This window comes from Malurus melanocephalus, unplaced genomic scaffold (genome assembly GCF_030028575.1).
Source record: "Malurus melanocephalus ecotype Western Australia unplaced genomic scaffold, MMel_1.1 scaffold_22, whole genome shotgun sequence".
NCBI classification, from domain to species: Eukaryota; Metazoa; Chordata; class Aves; order Passeriformes; family Maluridae; genus Malurus; species Malurus melanocephalus.
In genome coordinates, this window is record NW_026623254.1 from 3,412,477 (window position 1) to 3,435,232 (window position 22,756).

A 22,756-nucleotide genomic window follows, 5' to 3' on the forward strand; every position below is an offset into this window, starting at 1 on the left:
CATGGTGTGACTCTTGGGAATGGTGCTGTGCAGGGCCAGGAGTCAGATTCTGCTCCTTGTGGGTCCCTTCCAACTCAGAACATTCTATGATTCTTCTTCAAACTGATTTTCTTGTGGAATAGGGAAAAGAGCAGGGTAGGTAATTTTTCATGGCAAAGTCCAGAAGAAAGGTTGCTTTTAGGGACTGGCCTTGATGATCCTGGTTGGTTGGTCCCTTCCASTTTGGGATAYGTATGATTCCCTGTGGTTAGACTKGGTGCTCTYCCCACTGCTCATAAAGCAGCTGAATACATTGTACAAGGGGCTGAAGTCTTCTCTSGTGKAAATTATAAATACCCCAGAAGAATATTGACATGGGCTACACATGGACCAATATTTTAAAGGCCCAAAAGTCCCAAAGTAGAGAGGGTAATGGAGAAAAGCTTAAAATTCTTTTTCCAAAAGGATGTCTTGCAGAACTGATGATATTAAAAAAATGCCCACTCAGGTTATTTGGGTTATTTGTTTCTTTGCTGTTAAAAAAACTTGCACCAGACCAGCATTACCTTCCCAAGAACCTCCACTAGCCTAAACATATTAACAAAACACCAAAACAACCTTGAAGAGTCTACAGGGAAGRCAGCAAAAGACTGGTTTTCAAAACAAAGCTCGGAGAGCATGGAGATTCTTCCCTCTGGTATTCCTAGCTAAATAATTGCTTATCTTAGAAATTGCGTATGTGGTGATTCTGTTGTTGGGTATACRATACATGTGAWTTTCCTCAAAACAGTATGGTACAGCTCATCAGAAGWGAAAGACAACCAAATAACAAAAGAAGAAAAGTGGAAGGAGTTTATAGAAATATATAATTTCTAGATATTAGTTAGGAAACATCTGCATTCCACATGCATGTGCAGTCTTATGTAAAAGTATCACATTTCCGTGTCAGAAACCCTCTACAAAATGCCAGAATACTAAGCAACAACACAATAACCTCAAGTGTCTCAATGTTTTAAAAGATCAGTTTGCTCTTACTTTAACTTCTGTCAAAATTAACCATTTGCATTGGAGATGTGTTTCCCACATGTAAAATGTGGGTGGCACCTCTTTTAATCTTCCAGGGAAGTGATGCAGATAAATGTTGTGATCTGTGGGCAGCAGATCTTGCAAAGCCTCCTGGTAACTGGAGGAGAAAATTAACTTTTTCTGAGGCTGAAATAGAACACYAGCACCGAGGTTTGAATCATCAGTAAGAATAAAGTGAAATGTGGCATTTGGTAKACACTGAAAGCASAGTTCTGGTTAAAAAACCAMAARCCCATGCMATTTACTTTGGAAGACTTTMTGGCAATGGATAGGATAAAATATATGGATCTCTCTGGAAAACAGTGACAGGTCCTRAAGGAATGGCCTTAAATTGTGTCAGGAGAGGTTTAGRTTGGRTGTAAGGAAAATGTTCTTCCACCAGAGGGTGGTTGGGCACAAGGAAGTGGTCACAGCACCCGCCTGACTGAGCTCAAGAAGCGTTTGGACAACGCTCCCGGGCACATGGTGTGRCTCTTGGGGATGGTGCTGTGCAGGGCCRGGTGTCGGACTCGATGSTCCCTGGATCTCATCATTTCTSACATTTTCACTCGTTACAGACCGGCGGTTCCTGAGGGCACGGGCGGGAGGGGCGGRGCCTACGGAGGGGGCGTGGCCCACRCGAGGAGGGGGCGTGGCCTCTGGCGGCGCTCCTGACGTCCGGCACAGACAATGGGCGACGCGGCCCCGCACAACCGGAACTGAATGGCTTGCATTTCGTCGCACATTCCTCCGCGGCGGAAGTGGCGGCGGCCCCGCCCTCCCCGGCCCCCGGCCCCTCCTGCCGCTTGCAGTGCCCTGAGAGGCGGTGGGCGGAGAGGTTTTGCGCTGGAATCYGTCGCGGCGGCATTCCCGGGAGAAGCAGGTGCGGGAGACACCTCGCCAGGAGCCGCGTGGCGAAGGGACTACTTCTTGGATCGGAAGGCAACTCTTCGAAACTTCCGGGGAGGGCTGAGAAATAGCGTAACTTCCGGCGGACCGGGACGCGAGGAGCGGGGCTCGGGCGGGGGGAGCGGCCCCAGCCGGGACAGCGACAGCGGCACTCGGCAGCAGGTCGCGCCGCTCCGCTCGGCAGCGCCGCCGGGGGATGCGCCTCGGCCCCCAGCCCAGCCCCTGAACCCCCCGGCCGCCCCTCTCCGCCCTGCGCTCCCGGCGGCGGCGGCGCCCCCCTCCCCCTGCGGCCATGGCGGGGGGCGGCGGGTCGCGCTACGCGGCCGAGTTCGTGCCGCCACCCGAGTGCCCCGTGTTCGAGCCCAGCTGGGAGGAGTTCAGCGACCCGCTTGGCTTCATCGGCCGCATCCGCGGCCTGGCCGAGAAAACCGGCATCTGCAAGATCCGGCCCCCCAAGGTACCGCCCGCCTTGGGGGCTGCGCCCGGGAGGTCCCCGGGGTGCACCGGGAGGTCTGAGCGCGGCCCCATCCTCGGTGGCCGAGCGGAGAAYGTGAGGAGCTGGGCAGGCCCTTCCCCCGCGCTCCGTTCTCGCTCGGGGTTTCGTGTGTTGCCTTCCATAGGCCGCGGTGTCCGTGCCAGGGACGCCAAGGAACCTGTAGAGTCTTTGACCTCCGAGCGGGGCTTTGTAGAGGTTGCTTCGGAGTAGCTGAGAAGCGAATAGTGCATGGCAGCGCCCGGGACTTCACGCTGGTTTTACTTCTTAAAAAAAAAGCCAGCAGCCGACTTGTGAAATCTGCGAAGGCTTTGTAGGTGAAATCGGGCATTTTCTACGGGCGGGGAAGGGGAAGAAGGAAAGGTATTTGTTTTTAATGGATCGTTGTTCATAAGCGTAATTTTTAAACTRTTAAGAGGAGGGCGGCCACCCTGTTCGTGCACAGCTTCTTAGTAGGCAGMAGTTTCATCTCTCCGATGATTTGATCGTAGCTTAGGATCACTTGCCCAGCGACCTGGCACAGCGGGTCATCGCAGAGAGAACATCAGGCAGTTTGGCAAAAGGCGCTTACATCACTAAATCATTAAAATACAAATAAACTTTGAATGCAGCTGTTAAGAAGAGACTTGAAAATAGTGGGAGAGATAAAAAACGAGGAAAGATGGTGTGTGACTGAGACCAACCTGCATATGGGGGTTGCTGATTATATTTCATGGTTCTTTCTCTCCTGACCTGTTTTGGTTCCCAGAATCTGTTTAGTTGGTTTAATGACATGGTGAAAAGTTGACCTCCAAGGGGCTGCCCTTTCTAAAATAAGTAGAATGGCTCGGGTTGAGAGGCCACAAGAAACTGATCCAGATCCTGTTCATTGAGGATGACTGGAACTTTCCTGGCTGTTGGATGCATTTGTGTTTCTCMGAAACTGCTGAGCTGTTTGCATTGTGGGGTCTCACAGGATGCATGCATTGAGTTGATTTGCARCCTGCAATAACTACTAAATCAGACACTTCATACTAGTCTCACTGATTTATTATTCTTTTTCATTGTTAGAAGTTATAAATATTTTAGGTTGTACATGTAGGGCTTTATGCGCTGCAGCAGAACATATACATATTTAGCGTGGTTTGTCCACCTGGAATGGCATGTCCTTCCTCTGTTGTATTCACTGTCAGGTAGACAATGTGCTGTGACTGAAACTTTGGTAAAAAGTKCTAAAAAGCTGAATTACTTGTTTTAATGCTGTAACAGTTTTGAGAGATGGGGCTGGGAGGCACTTGTGGTTGAAATGACCCCTGACGGTGCTGAGAAAGTTGTTATTTAAGGCTTTATTTCTGTTCAAGAATTGGGCTCCCGACTGGTGGTCTTTATTGGAATGACTGTAGACAAGCAGGAAAACATTAGGTGTGTTATTTATTTAGTCTTTGTTGTTGATAGTGAGGATTTTTCAGTGTGCAAGATATATGGATTTTTTTTGAAAGTAGAGTATATGTCATATTTAAACTTAAAACAAGGTAATGCATACTGAGATGCTTTGAACCTTATTTTCTTKGACATTTTTAAATTTGTGAGGATCCTCTAACTAAARWATTGTRGTMKGAAYGTTGTATAAGCACAAAAATGTCTTAAAATTGGAAAAYCATATCMCCRTCTTTTTTTCTGAGAAACTAATTTACTATTGGAAGCTTGTTTACTCAGGCATTAGTAGGATCTTTGGYTTTGTTCATTTTTCAGAGAAGTTTCTGGAAGCAATAAAATGTCTTTCTATCTCTGTTTAGGACTGGCAGCCTCCATTTGCATGTGAAGTACAAAGTTTTCGTTTCACTCCACGAATTCAGCGCCTGAATGAACTGGAGGTGAGCTTTTCCACTGTTGATATAATGTTGTGTTTGCACTGAAAGCAAGAGGTCTCCCTGCTTGAGATTTGATCTTGGCAGGTTTCTGGATGGGGGCTGCTTTGGAAACCCATAGTTCAGATCAGTGTTTATACTTGGCAATAACAGAGTTCATATAAMATAGCTTTCCACGGTTTTGAGAAAAATCTGGTTTTTATTTTATTACCCAAAATAACCACAGGAGTTTTTCACGTTCAGCTGGAAATGTCTAAAATGAATTCCAAATATCGTGAGCAGCCAGTGTCTARCCCTCAGAGCTCCACAGGCAATGATTTTTTTTCCTCTTAAAATATTTACTGCTGTTCTGATGCCTCTGGTTACCTCATACTGTTGTGATAATGCCTTTTAAGCCTTAATTTTTTTTAATAGGCTTATTATAGATGGCTAATTTTGATTTAAAAATCTGTATGAGCTTTCTTGAAAGCACTATGTCCTCATTTTTCCTTTTCTCTACAACATTTCTCAAAGCCTCGCTTTGTTCACATACCAAAATGTCATTTGGCTTGTAAATGGGTCTCCTTATGGAAAGTGATTTGAGTACTCCAGAAATACTCCAGGGAGGAGGCCCTTTGTGTGGTTAAGGYATATATGAAAACTGTTTGTAATTCTCTCCTTCCCCACCAATGTGTATTTTAATAATTATTCTTGTGTTTYTCCTGGAATGCCGATTATTTCATAAGTATGCATTTTGGTTTYGAACCAAGAAATTATTTGGTGTGAATTTACTTTATTGGGTCTCAAATGCAGACAGAAAAGACTATACAATTTTATTTTTGTAAAGATCTTTCTTTCCATCAATATTTCTAGAGGTTTTTTAATGTGACTACAAAATACTTCCCTTGCCAAGTTGCATGTTTAAAATGGAAATGCTATAAAAACTTACCTTGCTTTCTCTCAGGACTGTATGGTTTTGTCACATTTATTTTGGAACAAACGTGATTGTCTACCTTTACTGATTCTAGGCAATGACAAGAGTGAAGCTGGACTTCCTGGATCAGTTAGCAAAATTTTGGGAACTCCAAGGATCCAATTTAAAAATCCCTGTGGTCGAGAGAAAAATACTGGATCTCTATGGTCTGAGCAAGGTAAGTATTTGTAGGCCTTAGGCAGACAGGGACTTTAKTTTTCATTCAAGCTCAAGAAGCCAAACAGCAGGGAGAGCTTGTGTTACAGCACTAATTTCATTAATCTGGAGATTAAATAAGTGGGAAAAAATAGTGAGAAAACATTTCTAATTTGAATGTTGATTGCAGATGTGTCATARCATAATTAAATTAGTTGCCTTTGATTGGATTGGTTGGATTCCACACAGCAGGTATTTGTTACCTTGTATAGCTTGAATATCCTGATGTCAGTTGGCCTCTTGAWTTTTAGTTCTCCTTTTTTACATGTGGTGGAGCTGCAGGAGTTTGAGGTGTTTTTTGGGAAGGCAGCAGTATGYTTGTGTGCAGTTCAGCTCTGACCAACAATTCTGTAATGAATTGTTGTCATTGCTCCTTCCTCTCTCCCAGCAGAGGTTTTTATAAACATACATCTTTGAGATTTTCTAATGTCAACTCCAGGAATACTTACTTTAATTTTCAAAACAGTCTTGGCTTAAGGCTGGCCAGAAATGAGTATTTTTATACTTCTGTTTGGTGAATGCACCAAACTTCTTTCAAAGTTTACACACAAATTTCTGATGGAATTTGGTTTTGCCCTGGCAAAATATATGTRCCATTATAAACTTAGCTGCTTATAAATATAAATAGGTAGATTTCTTTTTGCAGGGAAAAGACCGAAGTTCTGGTAGTTCTAGTGCTTCTAGGTTAGAGCATCATCAGTGTCCATTCCCTGTCAAGATTTTTTTCTCTTAGGTAAGTAAAAATGAAAACATCTGAGTATATTTTAGTTTTAATGAAAGTCAAGTATTTTGGTAAGTCTGGAAGGGCTGATAAAATRCAGATAAAAGCCAATAAAATATATTTCAATTTTTTTTTTCTTTTTGTTTCTATGCTGGCTTACGGGGATATGCCGAATATCAGAGGGGTACTGGAAAATATCTGGGTCACTGTTGTGAGTTGGAACATTTCAGTTGGCTGCAGTTTTGCAGCTCTGAGCTCATTTARTTCGTTAATGGCTTCTCTAGCCGTTGTTCATGCATAGATAATTTTAGAAAACAAGTTTTCCTGGAAATTTTATAGATAAGTTGAAAATTCCATTTTGAATGCTTTCATTTAAAATTATTTTTCTAGAACTTTTCTGTAAATGTGGAAAAATAATGATCAATGATATTTTAATTAAGTGTAACTGACTATACGAGGAAGCAGAATTAATAAATTTACTTGTCAGTCCCAGTTAGACTTTTGAATTTACCTCAGCCTCAAGAGCAACCCATAAATTTCACTCCAGTAACAAAATGTTTTTGCCTTGAGCTTTGTAACAATATGTGAAACATTAAGCTGGAAATTTAGTTCTAATGTGCAAGAAACACAATGCAAAACTACACTGCTGTAGAAATTATCTTACAATAGTATAAATGAAATTATAATCCATTTGCATTTTGTGATACTTGGCAGTAGACTGTACAGTGAAGGGAGGCAGTGGAAATGTGCCCCATGTTTCTGAAGAAGCAACTCATATGCTGTTATGATCATTGCTTGCAAGCAAATGGTCTTGTTTTTTATTGTATATATATATATATAGATGTAAGCAGTGATAGTTCTGTGTATGAATTACTGGTGTCAAACCAATTGAAGTCAYGTGTAAAAACTGGACTGAGTTGGAAGGTAAATTCATTTTTTTCCTCTTTTTATAGTAGTCTTTCTTCCATTCAKGGTTTTGTGAGATTTCTGAGCTCCAACACTCCCTTCTGCCTGGGGTCTGTTAAAATAGGCTTTATTTCTGGCCAGACTTGTGTTTTATAGCAGAGTACAAGGGTGGTGAGAGTAAGCTTTTCAGTTGGTTCTGATGGTAGGTTTTGTATTTTTCCAGCACATCGTAACTTTTAACTGTTGGACTCCTCCTGTCTGAGACAGTATACAATTTACGTTTACTAGGTAAATTGTCGTATACATATATGAAGTAATAAGTAAATGTTTGGCTATCAAATGATTAGTTCTTCAGGAAACAAAAGCTAATTTCAGGATTTTGTCACTTTTCACAGAACCTTTTAACGTTTGGTTGGTTTAATTSGTTCTTGCTTTCTGCAAGCTGGTGAGAGCAGCTCAAAATCCTTAACTTTTTTTTTTTCTTGTGTTTCAGATTGTTGCCAACAAAGGAGGCTTTGAAGTAGTCACTAAAGAGAAGAAATGGTCTAAAGTGGCAAGTCGGCTTGGCTACCTGCCAGGAAAAGGCACGGGATCATTACTCAAGTCTCACTATGAACGGATCTTATATCCCTATGAGCTCTTCCAGTCTGGGGTCAGCCTCATGGTGAGCTGCTTGTCTTTCACGTTAKCAAGAGGGGACCCAAAAGGCACACAGAGTGCTGAGGTTATTCCATGTGAAACTGGGACATAGGGTCAGTGCTTTCAGAAGCTTCAGCTGTGCCAACAAAGCTAGAACCGCCCTCGTACTTATCTGTGACAGAATAGTGCTAGAAGTTGTAACGTGACCTTGTGTGTTATTTTCTRTATTCTTTATGAAGGTATTTCTTTATAGGACTGAAGCCAACTGTGTTGGGAAGGAAAAAAAGGCAAAAGATGATGTGATTAATTGGAAATGTRTATTTTTGTCTTGAGGAGCTGGTAGYTGGGATTCAGTTTTCTTAYTTGAAGGGTGCATGAATTAGTTGCCTCTTACCCAAATGGTGTGTGTAATGCTGTGTGATTTCATTCATCCTGTTTATTAGCAAACAGAATGATTCACAGGCTGTGGAATGATTAGCACTGCCTGACCAACACAGTGTCCTGTGCTCTGCTCCTCTAGGGTATCCAAAAGCCTAACTTGGATCTTAAGGAAAAAGTGGAGGCTGAGGACCTCAGCTCAGATGCTCAGGCTTCCCCAAAGCAGGCTTCAAGGATGAAYGTTATGCTGAAGAGAACCAGGCGTGTCAAATCCCAGGTACTCCTGTTAATCAGCTCTTACAGACAGCGAACACCTACTTCTCCCACCARCAGCCTTTGGCTGTGGGAGCCTGCTCAAAAGCACCACCCGGAAACAGTCTTTGTTTAAATAAAATCCAGAGAAGGTTGTCACTCTGAGACCTGGTTTGGTACAGCAGATGTACTGTTTATGTCAAAACTTCTAAAAGCTGCTTTTTGTTTACTGACAAGTAGCCCAAGTACCTTGGAAGTGAATGTATTGTGCAAACTGGACAGATAGAAAGCTGTTTGTGAGTTGATGTTAAAGCTTCTGCTTGTGCAAAGTTCTAGAAGCTTTAAAAAACTTTGTAAAATATGTCTCTTAATTACATAAATGCAGATACATGTAGGTACTTGTTAATTGTGGGATTGCTTGTGGGACTAACTATCTCAAGCTGGACAAGCAGTTTGAAGAAGTGAAACAGGTGTGTGAGATGGTCAATGATGGCTGGACCTATATAGCAATTCTGTAATTTTTCTGCTGAAAAGCAGTTTCCTTCTGAATTACTGGTGTTATAGGAATTTCTGGTATTCTAGTAGGTGATACTAAATCTTGGGAGGCAATCTSAATTCAGATTGAATCATCACCATTTTAAATGCTGTCTTATTAGAAATAATTGTGGGGTATTGCGCTGATGGCTCTGTTGCACTGTTTAAATTAATGTTTGACAGAGATACTCCTTGCAGACAGCATCCTGAGGCTTTTCACATGAGGTCTGGTGGCTCCCTGCTGGCTCATCAGYAGAGCGTGGGTGAAAGCTGGCTTTATATGCAACCAACTTCCTACTTGCTTCATACATTCTACACTTAGCTCCAGCACCACAAAGTTTTTTTCAAATGCTCTTTCACTGCTTTATTTTTTTAATGCACCTTTCTTGTCAGTGAGATATTTAAGTATCCTTTCTAAACTTTTATCTTTTTTTCTGATGTGATTTAGACTGAGTTGYCTTTTTTAGTGTGTTTTCTCAGCTTACTAAAGCTGACTTGATGTTATTCATCATAGCTGTATAGCAGYGCATCACACATGCRGTCCCAGGCTTGTTAATCTTCCCAGATCTCAAAGTACTGATAGTGAGCTATCCAGAAAATCTGAGAATGCTGCATGAGCTGCAGCAGTCATATGTTACGTGGAATTCTTCTTTGGATTTGMATGAATCCTACGGCAAAATGCCACTATGTCCTTTTTCTCACGCATGGTGTGAAAGTGTCACTATGTTATTAAGATCCTGTGGGATCTTTTTTCTTGCTGGTTTGAGTAGAATAATGGTTCTTGTCATTTTTCCACGTTGGAAAGGTGATTGTTTGGTGAACCTGGCACTGCAAAGCTGCGTGACTTTGTTTAAAGGGCCTTCAGTTTAGAAATAAAGGATTATTTTATTTAGATAATCTGCAAAAAATAYATATATTTAAATGCCTTTTATTATGTTTGTAGCCAAGTTATTTTTTAAGCATTGCAGTTGTTAAAATGGCTGAAATGAGTTCTTGACTACGGAAAAAACTCATCCTACATCCACAGACAGGAAAAGTAGGTTTTGGCTGTGTTTTGGAGGCTGTGTATAACTCTTAAGTCATCCCTGGAGCAGCATTTAGAGACAGTTTTTTCCTTAGTAGCCCCAAATGGTAGCAGTGTTAATAAATATCTGAGAACATGGAAACATTGTTCCAGATTTCAGTGCACCTCTTTATTGTAGACAGGACTCTGTTTATTGTCTGAAATGCATATCTGGAATTGTACCAAAGGTTGTCTAAACAATCTTTAGAGAGCAGGTAATCTGCAAGTAATGTAAAAAACTGCTAAATAAATGTCATTCTGCTCTAGCAGAAACATCTGAATGGTTTGTGGATAGTGGGCCAAGTAGTCCAATGCCTGGTCAGGGAGCATGGAGAACTCCACAGACCTTTGCATCTCCACAGATCTTTTCCAAGTGCTAAAAGTAGTTTCCAAAGATCCTCTGCATCTTCTTGCAGATAATTTATCTTACAATGTGTAATGAATAAGGAAGCATAAATATAGTAATTAGAATTTACTGAAATAGAGAAATATCCTCAGCAGCAGAAGGGGGTGGCAGAGTTTCAAAAAAGCAAATTTTAGGATTTTTGGAGAATGTGMAAAATGAAAGAAAATAGGGAATGGGAGTTCTCCTCTGTGAAGAGTGGCTTGAGAATCTTTGGATACTATAATCAAATGTCAGTTGAAAACATTGAATAGAAAGGGAATAATTAGATGACGAGAGATTCTGTTCAGAAAATAAACTTAATTCTTTATTCTCTTTTCTCTGAAGAAATCTTTCACAAATAAAATTTGAGAAAGGCAGCTGAGTTCCTAAAGGCTTGTAAAGAAAATTGCAATAAAAAGTAGAATTAATTCAGATTAGGAAAAGAGACTATCCTTGAGAAAAGCTTAAATTTAGGAGAATACATTCTTAGAAAAGAATGTTGTATCTTCATGGATGGTCTGTTAGGGTGTATTTTAGCTGACCAGGGAATTGTCTGATGAGGTTACGTCATGGTGGTTGCTGGTAAAGAAATGCAGCACTAGAACAAAAAGTGCTGTCTTTTCAAAGGATATTAACTTAATGTCCAGAAAAAGATCTTGAGAATGTAAAACCAATTCTTTAAGTAGTATACCTTTCAAGTTTGTTTTACTAGTTTGGTTGATTGCGGAACAACATAATAAAATAAGCTTCAGTTTTTTTAGTTTGAAAGATTTCCTTCCATGGTAATAACTGTGAAACAAAATAGTGAAACAAAAGAACTGTTGGAGCTGCTGACAAATGCCCTAAACATGTAAATATTTTGGTTATTGGTTGTAACCAYTGCAGCCTTGTGCATTGGGGGGTGGAGGAGTAGGGATGCAAATATTTCAGAGTTGATGAGGGTGAGACAAGAGAATAGTGTGTGAATCCAGTGTAACTGGATCATGTTATTAGGRTTGGCCCATATACAGGAAAAGCCCTTGGGCTGTACTTCCAGTTGAGAAGGTAAAAGRAACAAAGTCTGTATCCTTCAGGATGAAGAGGAGGTAAGAATAGAATCACAGTTTAATCAAGTTCGTTTCACCTGCATAGAGAAAATATAATGCAAAAGTGAGATGGAGTTTTGTGTTGTTAGCAGTGAGAAAATGGCAAGGAATGCACGATTGCTGCTGCTTCCATGCACTCACAGTTTTGAATTTGGGGTTTTTTACAGTCTTAAAGCAYACAACAGAAGAACTGCTCAGTGGGGCTTCTGAATTCTTTTGGTGTTCATACCTTAAAGTATTGATAGCCTGTCAATGATCGTAAGGTTATGTAAGGAATCTGATTTTTAAAAAACATTCCTCTTTCAATATGCAAACTCTTCCTTTTTAAAACTCTATTTCTGCTTGAGTATGAATGAATTTCATCCACTAAGGTTTAGTGGTATCCAAGTAAATCTGRGCAATGAAGTTATGGAAATATATTTAGGTAATACATTTTTAAACAAAACTGTAAAACTGAAGAGGTTACTGCATGTTAATGATTTACTTATAGTAAATATGATAGTTTTCTCAATGACACATAAAAAATAATTTTACTGTCTTAGGTCACAGTAGTAGGAGAAATTGTGGATATTGTTCATAAATGTTGTTGAAATGATGCCTGTGCTGGAAAATGTTATGTAGGTTGATTCTGTCAGGTTCTATTAGTTGAGAGAATGGTTGAGTTGTTAATGAATTTCAGATGGAAAATRAGGGACGAGGAGGTCTCTGGGTGTGTTTCCTTATGGCTTGTTAGCCAAAAAGTGAGGAATTAATGAGGAAAAATGTGCACAGTTTCACAGTGGGCTTACAAAGGTGGTAACATATATCTAAAGCAAAAATAATTTAACAGCAACATATAGATATTCAAAATTAGAATATCAGCAGTAATTAGGTTGGAAAGATGCCTGTTAGCATAATGCATACCCAATTCAGTGGGAGCAGGGACTCTAAATATCACTAAAAATTCCTAAGAGTAGTAATGTGTAGGAAACTGTGTCTCTTAAAAAGTCTTCTGGAAGCAAGAAAAACAACTGATTTAGGCAGAAAAAAATCTTTTTTTGTGTTTATTGCAAATGTATTTGAACTTAATTTAAACACTATTTTGGAAGAGATTTTTTCGTGTTTGTCAATAATTGATTAAAAACTTTGAAGGCTTGTCACCCCAAGGGACTTGCATGAGATACCAGGCCATAGCTTTGAAATGTAATAGATGAAGTATCATCAGGAAGTTACTTGAAGAATAACTTCTGTAAAATTACATGCCCATCTTCAGAATTATAGACTTGCTGAGCTCTTTTGAGATCTGTGAATTTCAGGAGGAAGTTTTTGAACAGTGAGAATTTATGGCCTTCTATASCACATCAGAGAGGCTTTTCAAAGTATAAGAAGGCAACATAAAGAAAAATGTCAAGGTGATTGTGTTTCAGATGAAACCAGAATATTTGCTTCTTTTTGTTCTTTTTGTGGTTAGGTTAGTGACAGTGATGTGGGAAAATAAGGTAGGTCAGTAATGGGCAACAGGAAGAAGTTCATTTGAGCGGAACACTTCAGGAAGCATCGCCGGCAGGGGCATGGAGTTGTCACCAAATGGGTCTTTTTACCTCTGATGTTATGCTTGCAACATGAGTAGCTGTGATCTGARTTGTACTCACAACATTTCATCACAAATAAACCCAGAAGCAGCCAAGCTTAAGGAAGTTGGCTGGAGCTCATTAGTGTCATGTGGATGTTTCTACTCAAGGAAGCAGATAAGGAAATCCTGTTGAAACTGTTAAAATCGAGACATTTGACTGAATCAAAGTGATTTTGGAAAATATCACTCTGAAATTCTTCCTATTTTTTGCTTCATGTCAAAACTAGTTTTTTAATTTGGTGTAGAGGTGACTTCCTGTAGTTGACCTGTAATACTAGATGGGAAATAATTTGGAAATTAGGGACAAAAATTCTGTCTCTTATTCCATTTGTGTATGTTCATTGCCTTTAGGAACAGAAAATCATATTTTTTCAGTCCTGTTTCTTTTGATGAGCATGTATTATGGGAGAGTGGAATATAAACAAATTGGGAAGAAACCTAGAGGGGAAATATTGGTGGTCTGTGCTGATGTGGTCTTGTTTTTATTTTTAGGCAGAGGCAGGAGAAATGAGTAGAAACACTGAACTAAAGAAGCTGCAGATCTTTGGAGCTGGACCCAAGATGATGGGACTGGCATTGGGAGCAAAGGATAAAGAGGGTAATTAAATCTTGGGCTCTTTGCTTTGTASTGAGGCTGTTAAATCTTCCTGAATGTCTCTAGAGACAGCATTAAGAAGTAAGCAAATCAAAACTGGAAAAAAACAAGCTAAGTGTTCTAGGATTTCATTCATGAGAGATTTACAGAGTGCTTCATATAACTTGGCAGAGTTTCAGCTCTTTATGTATTATATAGTAACAATAACAATTAAGCAGCTGTTCCATGAACTGAGTGAAAGGGAAAGCAGAATTCAAAAATACTGAAACTGATCCTGCCATCAAAGTGCCCAACTTAGCAGTGTAATTCACTCTGTTTCATGAGGCCATTGGGATCACCTGTGAGGATAAGCAAAATATGTTTTTCSTAATCCCTGTTGATTTTAGATTGGCCAGGTATAACATGACATTGTTGCTTTCTTTGGACTATACAGTAGTTTATGATCTGAAAGGCAGAGTGCCAGGCTGGGTATCTGTGATGTTTTTACAAGTTTTTACAAGTTAAGTCTCTCTTGATGTGATATTAATAGCATTTAACTTCATTTTACTTSAAGATGAGGTGACGCGAAGGCGCAAGGGATCCAGATCAGAAGCATTTGGAATGCAGATGAGGCAGCGCAAAGGAACTCTCTCTGTCAACTTTGTAAGTTTGATTCCTTTGCTGTGATTTCTGATAGAAAGGACTCAGTTGATTTACTGAGATTTCTCTTTTCCCCCCTAAAATAACTCCCACCCGTCCAGACAGATGAATGAATGCACACTGCAGCAGATGATATTGTTCCGGGAAGAAAGAACAGTATTTTGAGAAACAATCTGTGCTCTAGGCTTTTGTTTTAATCTTTTGGACAGGAAGATTGTTGCAATGTGAAGCTTTTTGCTGATCATACTTGCCACATGTTTGAATGCCTTTTGTAGTTCAGTTTCTGTTTSACCTCCCCTTTGTAGAACAACTGTAATACTATTTCTTTTCACTGGAAGGGATTTTGAGGTGCTCCAGTACTTCAGGAGTTTGTTTTTAGCAATTCTGTGTTTTATGTYTTTTCTGTTTTGAATTTGAACTATGCATTATTCAAGTTTATTGAAAAGAGAAGTATTTCTCCTGAGGGGAGAAATAAAATATKTAGTGCTCTGATGTTGGTCCATGGGAAAGCAGTGTATAGTTGTTCTTAATGTCTTTCATAACATGTRACTTGGTACTTATAAAGTGTCAACTTAGCATGTGTATGCAGCCATGAATGAAGAGCCTTGCTTTTATTGTCTAAAGACTCTTCACTTAGAATTCAGCTGTTCCTTTTTTTTCTCTTAGCCTGAGAACACTTAGAAAAGCTTATTTTAAATTTCAACCWTGGAAGGCCAAGGCAACCTAAAGACTAGTAATCACATTTTTATAAGGAGGGGAGTGGGGGAGAAGATGAGACAAGTTGGATGTTTAAAATCCAGCTCACTATGCTGTTGCAGATAAGTTAGGATTTGTGTGACTTGAATTTTTTCAGTTGCGCTATTATTTCTAAGTATAGGATTTTCCTAGGCCATGCAAATTTAATAATTTTAATTGTACTTTAATTTTAAAATACTTCATCTGGTCTCTTGTTTTTGTTCTTTTTTAAATAGGTAACTATTATTTGCCTACTCTTTTCATTTTACCTGYATTTATAAGAGAAAATGAAAATTCTATGACAACAGAACTGTTGTTTTGGAACTGTRTTGCTGAAACTCTAATCTTGTGAAAATCTGTGACTTAGTATTATATGGTTCCACACTTTAGTTTTATACTTGGATAAGGAAAACAGTCCTAAATGCTCTGGTGATGAATTTACCTCATATAACTTTGGTCTGAAATACTAYGGTGTGGTTTTGTGTGTATTTCTCCATCATTTATCTTTTTGTAAAGTGCTAACTATGAAATTGATTTTATTTGGTGAATTACTAACTGGGAGATAAAATACGCCTTTTTATCTCCTCCTCTCTCCTTGATGCATAGAGTTATATATCACCATAGTCTTAAGCTGTTTTGTTCCATGGCTAGAAGGATTTTTGGGTGTTTATTGCATAATCATGGGTCTGCTTGTTGTGAATATCTATTGCAGTTTTTGTATTTGCCAAATCATCTCTTGAGCTAACAGACATTGCATATACTTACAGATATTGGTAACAGATTGTTAACAGATATTGCATATAATATAATATAATATAATATATTGCATATAATATTGTTAACAGATATTGCATATACTGACAGATATGTTAATAGGAATTTAGAGAGGATAAGGTATTTTCAGTGAGAGCTAGCTAGTGAGTATCACAGATAAGACTCTCCTTAGTATTGTCATTTCCATCCATTATAAAGTTTTGAAAGAGAGCCTGAAAGTGCCTGCTAAGGTACCTTCCCTCCCTTCTATGTAGTTGTAAGAAAAGCTGCTGGTTTGATGTTTTGGACAATCATCATAGTTCCATGAGGGACTGTGTGTGGATTTTTTTTTTTTAAAGAGGAAAATGATAGGTCTCTGAGTAGAACTGCATTATTTTTTAAAATAGTTTCTTAAGAAACCTGAGCAGTCTTCTCAAGAAGTATATTATTGCATAGGTAGGAGGTTGCATACTTAACTAGGCWGCTGGAACTCGAGATGGGCTTTTCATTAAGTATTTAATCCATCTGAGTCTAATCAGCTGAAAAGCACATGTTTTGTGACATCTTGATTAAATTAACAGACCCCACCAAAAGCAGCCCCACCTCTTTTGGTGTTATTTTGAGCTATGTGGAGGAAATACATGCAGTCTGAGTTGCTGGGGTCTGGTGGCAGTAGTAGCAGAATTTGGAACAGGTGCCATTCATGAAGTTCATGCTGTTAGTAAAARTTGATACATAAGGTAATTTTTTAGCTGTGATAAAGTAATATACAGAGTTTTTTCCATTTAGATTGTTACAGTTCTTCAGTATTATATTAAATGTTCATATTAATTAAAGCACAATRCAGGAGGCAACAGCAAAGAAAATTTGAAACCTCTTTCATATGATTTTTCCTGTGGCTCAAGAGAACATCTCCCAGTCAGTGTTTTTCTTGTTGATAGACTATCTTGAACGACTTCCAAAAATTGTTTGCTATCGTATTCAGATAAATACTTCTCTCTTATAATTTGTAATTTTTATCCTTTGCTTTGGAAAAACTGAGAAAGAAGTTGGTACCTTTACATGTGGTTTTTTTCCCTTCCTCATGAATTTTTAGATTGAAATATGTAGGTTTGCAGATTTTGTTATCTCTTTTTCATTGCAAAGATATCACTGTACTGTTGCAAGTGATGATGTATTTCTGAAATATTTTCTTGAGATTTTCCTTAGCCATGCAGTCTGTGTAGAGATKTAGTTTGAATTATTTTTCATTATAAGAGGGCTAAAGAGAGAGAGTTCTAAAAATTGTAACCTATCTTTTGCGTTAGAATAACATGAAATGCTACTTGAGTTAGATAGCAAAAGATATTTAACTGAACTGATAGTTATTTTGCAGCATCCAAAGTCCCCCTGCCCCCATGCAGCGCTGCTTTGGGAATTAAACATAATCTGTCATTATCAKTGCTTCTCAAAAACTAGAGGACACTGWTGATGCTCATATATTGGACTTWAGGATTATGTTTTTTRTTCYTTAGCTTAAGGAAGGCAGGCTCTCYATGAGAAACAACTTGTAATTTATTTTTTCTTTTTTTCCCCCACAGGTTGATCTCTATGTTTGCCTGTTTTGTGGTAGAGGAAATAATGAAGACAAGCTGCTCCTGTGTGATGGGTGTGATGACAGCTATCACACTTTTTGCTTGATTCCTCCCCTTCCTGATGTACCCAAGGGTGACTGGAGGTGTCCAAAGTGCGTTGCTGAGGTACAGTTCAAAGACTACTCCAGCTTTGTTTACCTGTGGACCTGGAAAGATCAGAAGAGTAGTTCAGCTCAGTACCAGCCCATCTGTGTAGAATGTGTAGTTTGTTTTGGAATATTGTCAAGATGAGCCATGAATCTTGGTTGATGAGCCATAAAGAGAAAGAAACATTCCTTCTAGAGCTTGGGCATAATCTTTGTTTATTATATGGCCATGTGACAGTGAAAACTTTGACCTTGGTATATTAAGAGCTGAAAGTCAATTTGATAATCTGGTAATGGGAARTTAGGGTGAGAAGCAGGGTTGTAATGAATGTTTCCACACAAAGATGACACATTTTGTGAACTATGAAGTAAATAAAATATGAAATATGGGCATAACAGGGAGCTTTGATTTTTGAAAAGACATTATAGCACTATTCAGAATAGCATGTAGCAGAAAAATTTAAAATTTTGTAGCTATTTTAGATTTGGTTTATTCTAAAAAAAGGAACTGCTCAGGCTCTGAAAGTTGAATTTCATTACTCGGAAAAGCTACTTGAATTTCATTACTTAAAGAAGAAGAGCCACCAAGTTCCAAGTGATGATCAACACTCTGAAGACAGCAAACATCATTTGATTGGCTTGGTATTTGTCTTAAGGAAACAAATTKTGCAAGCTGAGAAAGTTGGTAGATGTAGGATTCAGAGGAAGAAGCTTGCTGTTTCTCACCCTGTAATTACGAGAGTGGCTTTCACTCTTCAGCCCGTGTTTTTTTCCAAAAGAAGCAGTTGTGCACACATTTTTATGTGCCATTTTCCACCCCCATACCCTTCTGAATGATGCTGGAGCTGCTTCCTGTTGGTTCCTTTCTGTTGGTGTATGGGGTGTTGTGCAGCCACAGGAGGTGGATCAGTTSACTGCTCTAACCCTTCACTGAGTGATGGGGTTGGCAGATGAGCTCGGGCAAATGCCGTTTAAAGAGAGGTGGAAATTCATGGCTACAGGGAAGGGAAAAGATGCAACTTCCCCTTTGGGCTGCTGCTCACAAAGTGGATTAACCTACTTCTTTATTTTCTCTTAAGGAAGAGCAGTAAAGAAGTATTAACAAACAGCAGCCATCTAATACAGAGTTAATTTAGAGAATATAGTAGTAAATAGAGTGGCTGCAGCAGTTTAAGAATGTGGAAACTCAAAAAATTTCACTATTGCTACTAAAAACAGGGATAGATTGTTACCAAAGGAAAATATGCAGATAGGGACAAACTCAGGAAAGATAAGGTGCCAAATCATGTTTTTACTAGCAAATTATGCAGAAAGTACTTGAAAARTTTTGGAAATACATTGAAAGTAAGAGGGAGAAGGAGAAACACATAGCTATAATATGTACTGGAGAGTAAACAAATAACAGCAGAAACATGTTTGAAATGTTCACTAGTACTTTTTGCCTCAGTTTTTACTTTAGATGTTAATTATGCACAGATGCTTAATGTAATTTTACAGCAGGGTGCTGGAACAGAAGCTGGGAAGAATAGGGTAAGGGCTCTTTATATGTATTTAGGTCAACATTGTTTGACAGTGTTCACAGATGTTGTAGATTCTATGTTGCAGGCTCCATTTAAGAACTGCTTTGATACATGTTGGGAATAGTCTAAGGATAGTTCCTCTTGAAATAAAAGGAAATGACGCATGAATTCCTTTCCAGTCCTATTTCTTTATGACCRAAAAACTGACTTATAGATAGTTTTACATCATCTTTGTGTTCCAGTATGTCTTGTGTATATAAACATGGTGTCAGTTTCAAATGAGCTGAGAAAAACACATTAGAAATGAGTGGTGGAGCTGAAATGCACACTGGTGTTTTTTAGCACTTTCTAGGTGAACTGGGATAGAGCAGTGAAAGTCTTGGAAGTTTTCTGTCAGCTGGGCCATATCTGCTGTTGCCTGTGTTGACCTGCTCTAATTTCCTTCCTCTTCCTGCCTATATATTTTCACAGTGTCAAATGTGTTGATGGTTTGCTGACTTGATCAGACTGAAACACTTGGGGGGTTTGTTCCTGTGCAGTTATTCTGCAGGTGCTTGAATCCACTGTGTCTACAGAAACCTCCTATGGCTGCTGAAGCATCTCGTGCACAGTCTTGCTCTGTGGCTGGCAGTGGTAGCTGATGAAATGCAGCTTTGGACAGGAAAGCAGAAGTGTGCAGCWCTGGGGTTACAGTGTTAGATTAGCTTCTGTGCCATTAATTCTGGGTCTGTTTCCGTTGTGGTAGCACTGCCTCGGCTGGAAAAGCTCTCAAAACTGGTAGCTTATTGTGCTGGGGAAGGACTCAGATGGACACTAGGGCTTTTTGCTAAAAATGTAACTGTGTCAGAGTCTGCTGCAGGGAACARTATTTTTATGTTCTCTCTCCTAGGAATGCAACAAACCCCGTGAGGCCTTTGGATTTGAACAAGCTGTCAGGGAGTATACTCTCCAGAGCTTTGGTGAAATGGCTGATAACTTCAAGTCTGATTATTTCAACATGCCGGTCCATGTGAGTTTCAGCTTTTGTTGGGATTCCTTGTAAGGGAAAAAGAGAAGAGGTTTCAGCTGATCCTGGATTTTTGCTAAGGCATCTTAGCCTTCTYTAAAGAGGCATCATAAGCTTCAAACATGTAAACAAATTATTTAGCATGTTGGCATCTGGTTTCATTTCCACTTTATTTTACCCTTTTCCTGCAATAGACAGACAGCTTCATTGCTTGTTAGGGTTTACTGTATTGGGCATACTCTAGTTAAAAGTTCTTGCCCTTTTTGATAAACTGAACTGAGTATCTTGCTCTTGTTTGGCAAAAGGTCCTTCCCCTGCCCTTCTTATGCCCTTCTTATGCCTTTTTTCTTGGTTTAGTTTGTCCAGAGGATAAATCATTGTTTTCCTTCCTCTTACAGTCTTTTCTTGTAGGCAGGTCAATAGACTGAGTCTGTCTGATAATGACAGGGTTTTGGGTTTTTTTTTTTTTTGTTCTGCATCACAGCATCATTTTTAAAACTAGCTTTTCTGCTTTGGCACACTTACACAGTTCCACTGTCCTGTAGATGGCATGCTGCATGGTTCTTCAGTAATTTATGGACATTCTTGGTAAAGCCTCTACCTTTTAAGGACTCCAATTTATGATACAACTTTGGGGCAAGGAATAAAGCTTGTTTTAAGAATAAGCTTCATAAATAAATACATAGAAGTAAGAATAATAATGAGTTATATGAAGATTAAACCSCTGAACACAATGTTATATCTGAATTTTCTTAGAAATCCTGGTCATTATCCCCTGAAGTAGTTTGTAATTTGCATGCTGGTTTGCTCTCTTTGCTGCTTGACTTCTGATAGCTGTCTCCTCTCTCTCTTCTTTTTTGCTGTWCTTCTGGTGATTCCATCTTTTTGTTTATTTCTTCCCTCATGATATGGTATTATCCTATTTCTGAAACATGGAATCCTATTTCTGAAACACTGTGAAAGAATACAGACCAAACAATGACTTTGAAGGGGAGAGGGGGAGTGACCTTGATGTGTGAAAATTAATTGGGATTTRGTTGTGATTTATTGCTTGAATGATAAAATGATAATTTTTGTTATCTGCACATACCATAGCATCTCTTCTGCTTTCAGATGGTTCCCACTGAGCTTGTAGAAAAAGAATTCTGGCGATTAGTGAGCAGCATAGAAGAAGATGTTATTGTGGAATATGGGGCTGATATCTCATCCAAGGACTTTGGGAGTGGCTTCCCAGTGAAGGATGGCCGACGAAAGCTGATGCCAGAGGAGGAGGTGAGGAACAGGATATGCAAACTGACCCCATTCTTTGCTCTGCATAAGATTTCACGTTAAGAATTTAGGTCAGAAATAAGCGTGGATTTTTTTCATGAGGAACTTGTTTCATGTTTTTGCATGTACTTGACATTCCTTTTGAGCAGGGCATTAATCTGATATCTGAGATTCTTTTGTAGATTTGGTTGCTGGTAAGTCACACCTGTTTTCTATCACTTCATCTTAACAGGCAATGATGTGCAAGTTGTTGCAGTTTGTCTGAGTATTAGGAGACTATTCAGTGATTTWTTTTTTTTCTTGTTCCAAGCCTTTTCTTTATAGTTAGCTACAGAGGCATGATTCTGTACTCCTTAGGAGGTTCTTAATGGGTGAAACAAACTAATTTGATTTAGCTTGTTTCTCTGTGCATGCTGTAAAAATGAAAAGATGTAGGTACAGCATTCAATCATGAAAATATTATAAGGAACATCTGKTAAGTGTATTACCTATTTTCTCTCAAATCTTACTGTAGCAAAGCAATTTTCTTGCGGCTTGTATGTTTAAATTCAGGTAAAATTAGAGTAAAGGTGTGATTTTCTGATTACACGGCTCCAAATCAATTTATACTGCTCTCTGAATCCTGCTCACTGTTGTCTCCCACCCATTCCTGCACCTTTGCCATGTGTATCTTTGCAGTGATTGTGTAGCTGTTTAGTGAGTCAGTACTGATTGTTTATCTGTTTGTATGAAGGTAGTCACTAACTGTTTATCTATTTTTATGAAGGCAGTAATTAAAAAAATTCGTAACCAGCTCACTTAGGTGTTCTGACTCACTGCATTGACTTTGTAGTGTCAGAGCAAAGGAAACAGCAGCAATTTTTGGCTGARCTGAGGGCCTGACCATTCCTTTCAGCAGCTATGGGATATATCTAAAACGCCAGTCAATCTGTGCTTAACAGCTTTCATAAAAGTGGAAAGTAGATTAATGCTAAAGTACAGTAGCGGGCTTTTAAGGCTGTCTGGATTATAATTTTTTTAATAAATTGTGTGTATTTGAAAGTAAAGGGGTGGGAGTGCTTAAAAAGTGATGCTGTCCTCTCAAAAATGAGTGTGTAGGAATTTCTTGAGAAAACTTTCTAAAGTAATTTATAAAGTAGATCCACATGAACTGCAGAGTGGTAAAACAGATGTTAAAGGAGTGGAAATAGTAAGATTCACTGTGTTGCTTCCAATTGAAGTTGTCCTGTATTATWGGAGACTTCTGTCTTTAGTTCTTCTGCTGGTTTTGCTGGTATTTTGTTCCACCAGAAAACCATGAAATCTGCAATCTTGGGATGGGGAAGAAGTCAAAACCTGAGTGTCTAAGCCTTGATCCAAAGAAGATAGGCTATGTTGAAACACTAAGATTGGTATTAAAATATTTGATTATTTGATAATTAAGGTATTTAAGGAATTATGTCTGGTTTTGATGTTCCAGTGTTGCAGGAAACGTCCCACTATC

At 39.1% G+C, this 22,756-nt stretch overlaps 1 protein-coding gene across 3 annotated transcripts in view; it reads left to right on the forward strand.

The window, feature by feature from the left end:
• Positions 1–1,919: 1,919 nt before the first annotated feature.
• Positions 1,920–22,756, forward strand: part of KDM5A (lysine demethylase 5A) — a 46,590-nt gene continuing 25,753 nt past the window's right edge. For 2 of the 3 annotated variants that reach the window (XM_057390080.1, XM_057390081.1), the window contains exons 1-10: positions 1,920–2,410; positions 4,222–4,299; positions 5,301–5,423; positions 7,582–7,752; positions 8,248–8,382; positions 13,529–13,634; positions 14,185–14,273; positions 17,339–17,497; positions 19,888–20,007; positions 21,118–21,276. In XM_057390080.1, coding sequence (XP_057246063.1) covers positions 2,246–2,410; positions 4,222–4,299; positions 5,301–5,423; positions 7,582–7,752; positions 8,248–8,382; positions 13,529–13,634; positions 14,185–14,273; positions 17,339–17,497; positions 19,888–20,007; positions 21,118–21,276 — 1,305 coding nt within the window. In that variant the 5' untranslated portion in view covers positions 1,920–2,245. The remainder of the gene's footprint in view (positions 2,411–4,221; positions 4,300–5,300; positions 5,424–7,581; positions 7,753–8,247; positions 8,383–13,528; positions 13,635–14,184; positions 14,274–17,338; positions 17,498–19,887; positions 20,008–21,117; positions 21,277–22,756) is intronic. The other variant, XM_057390083.1, reaches the window with a different exon arrangement.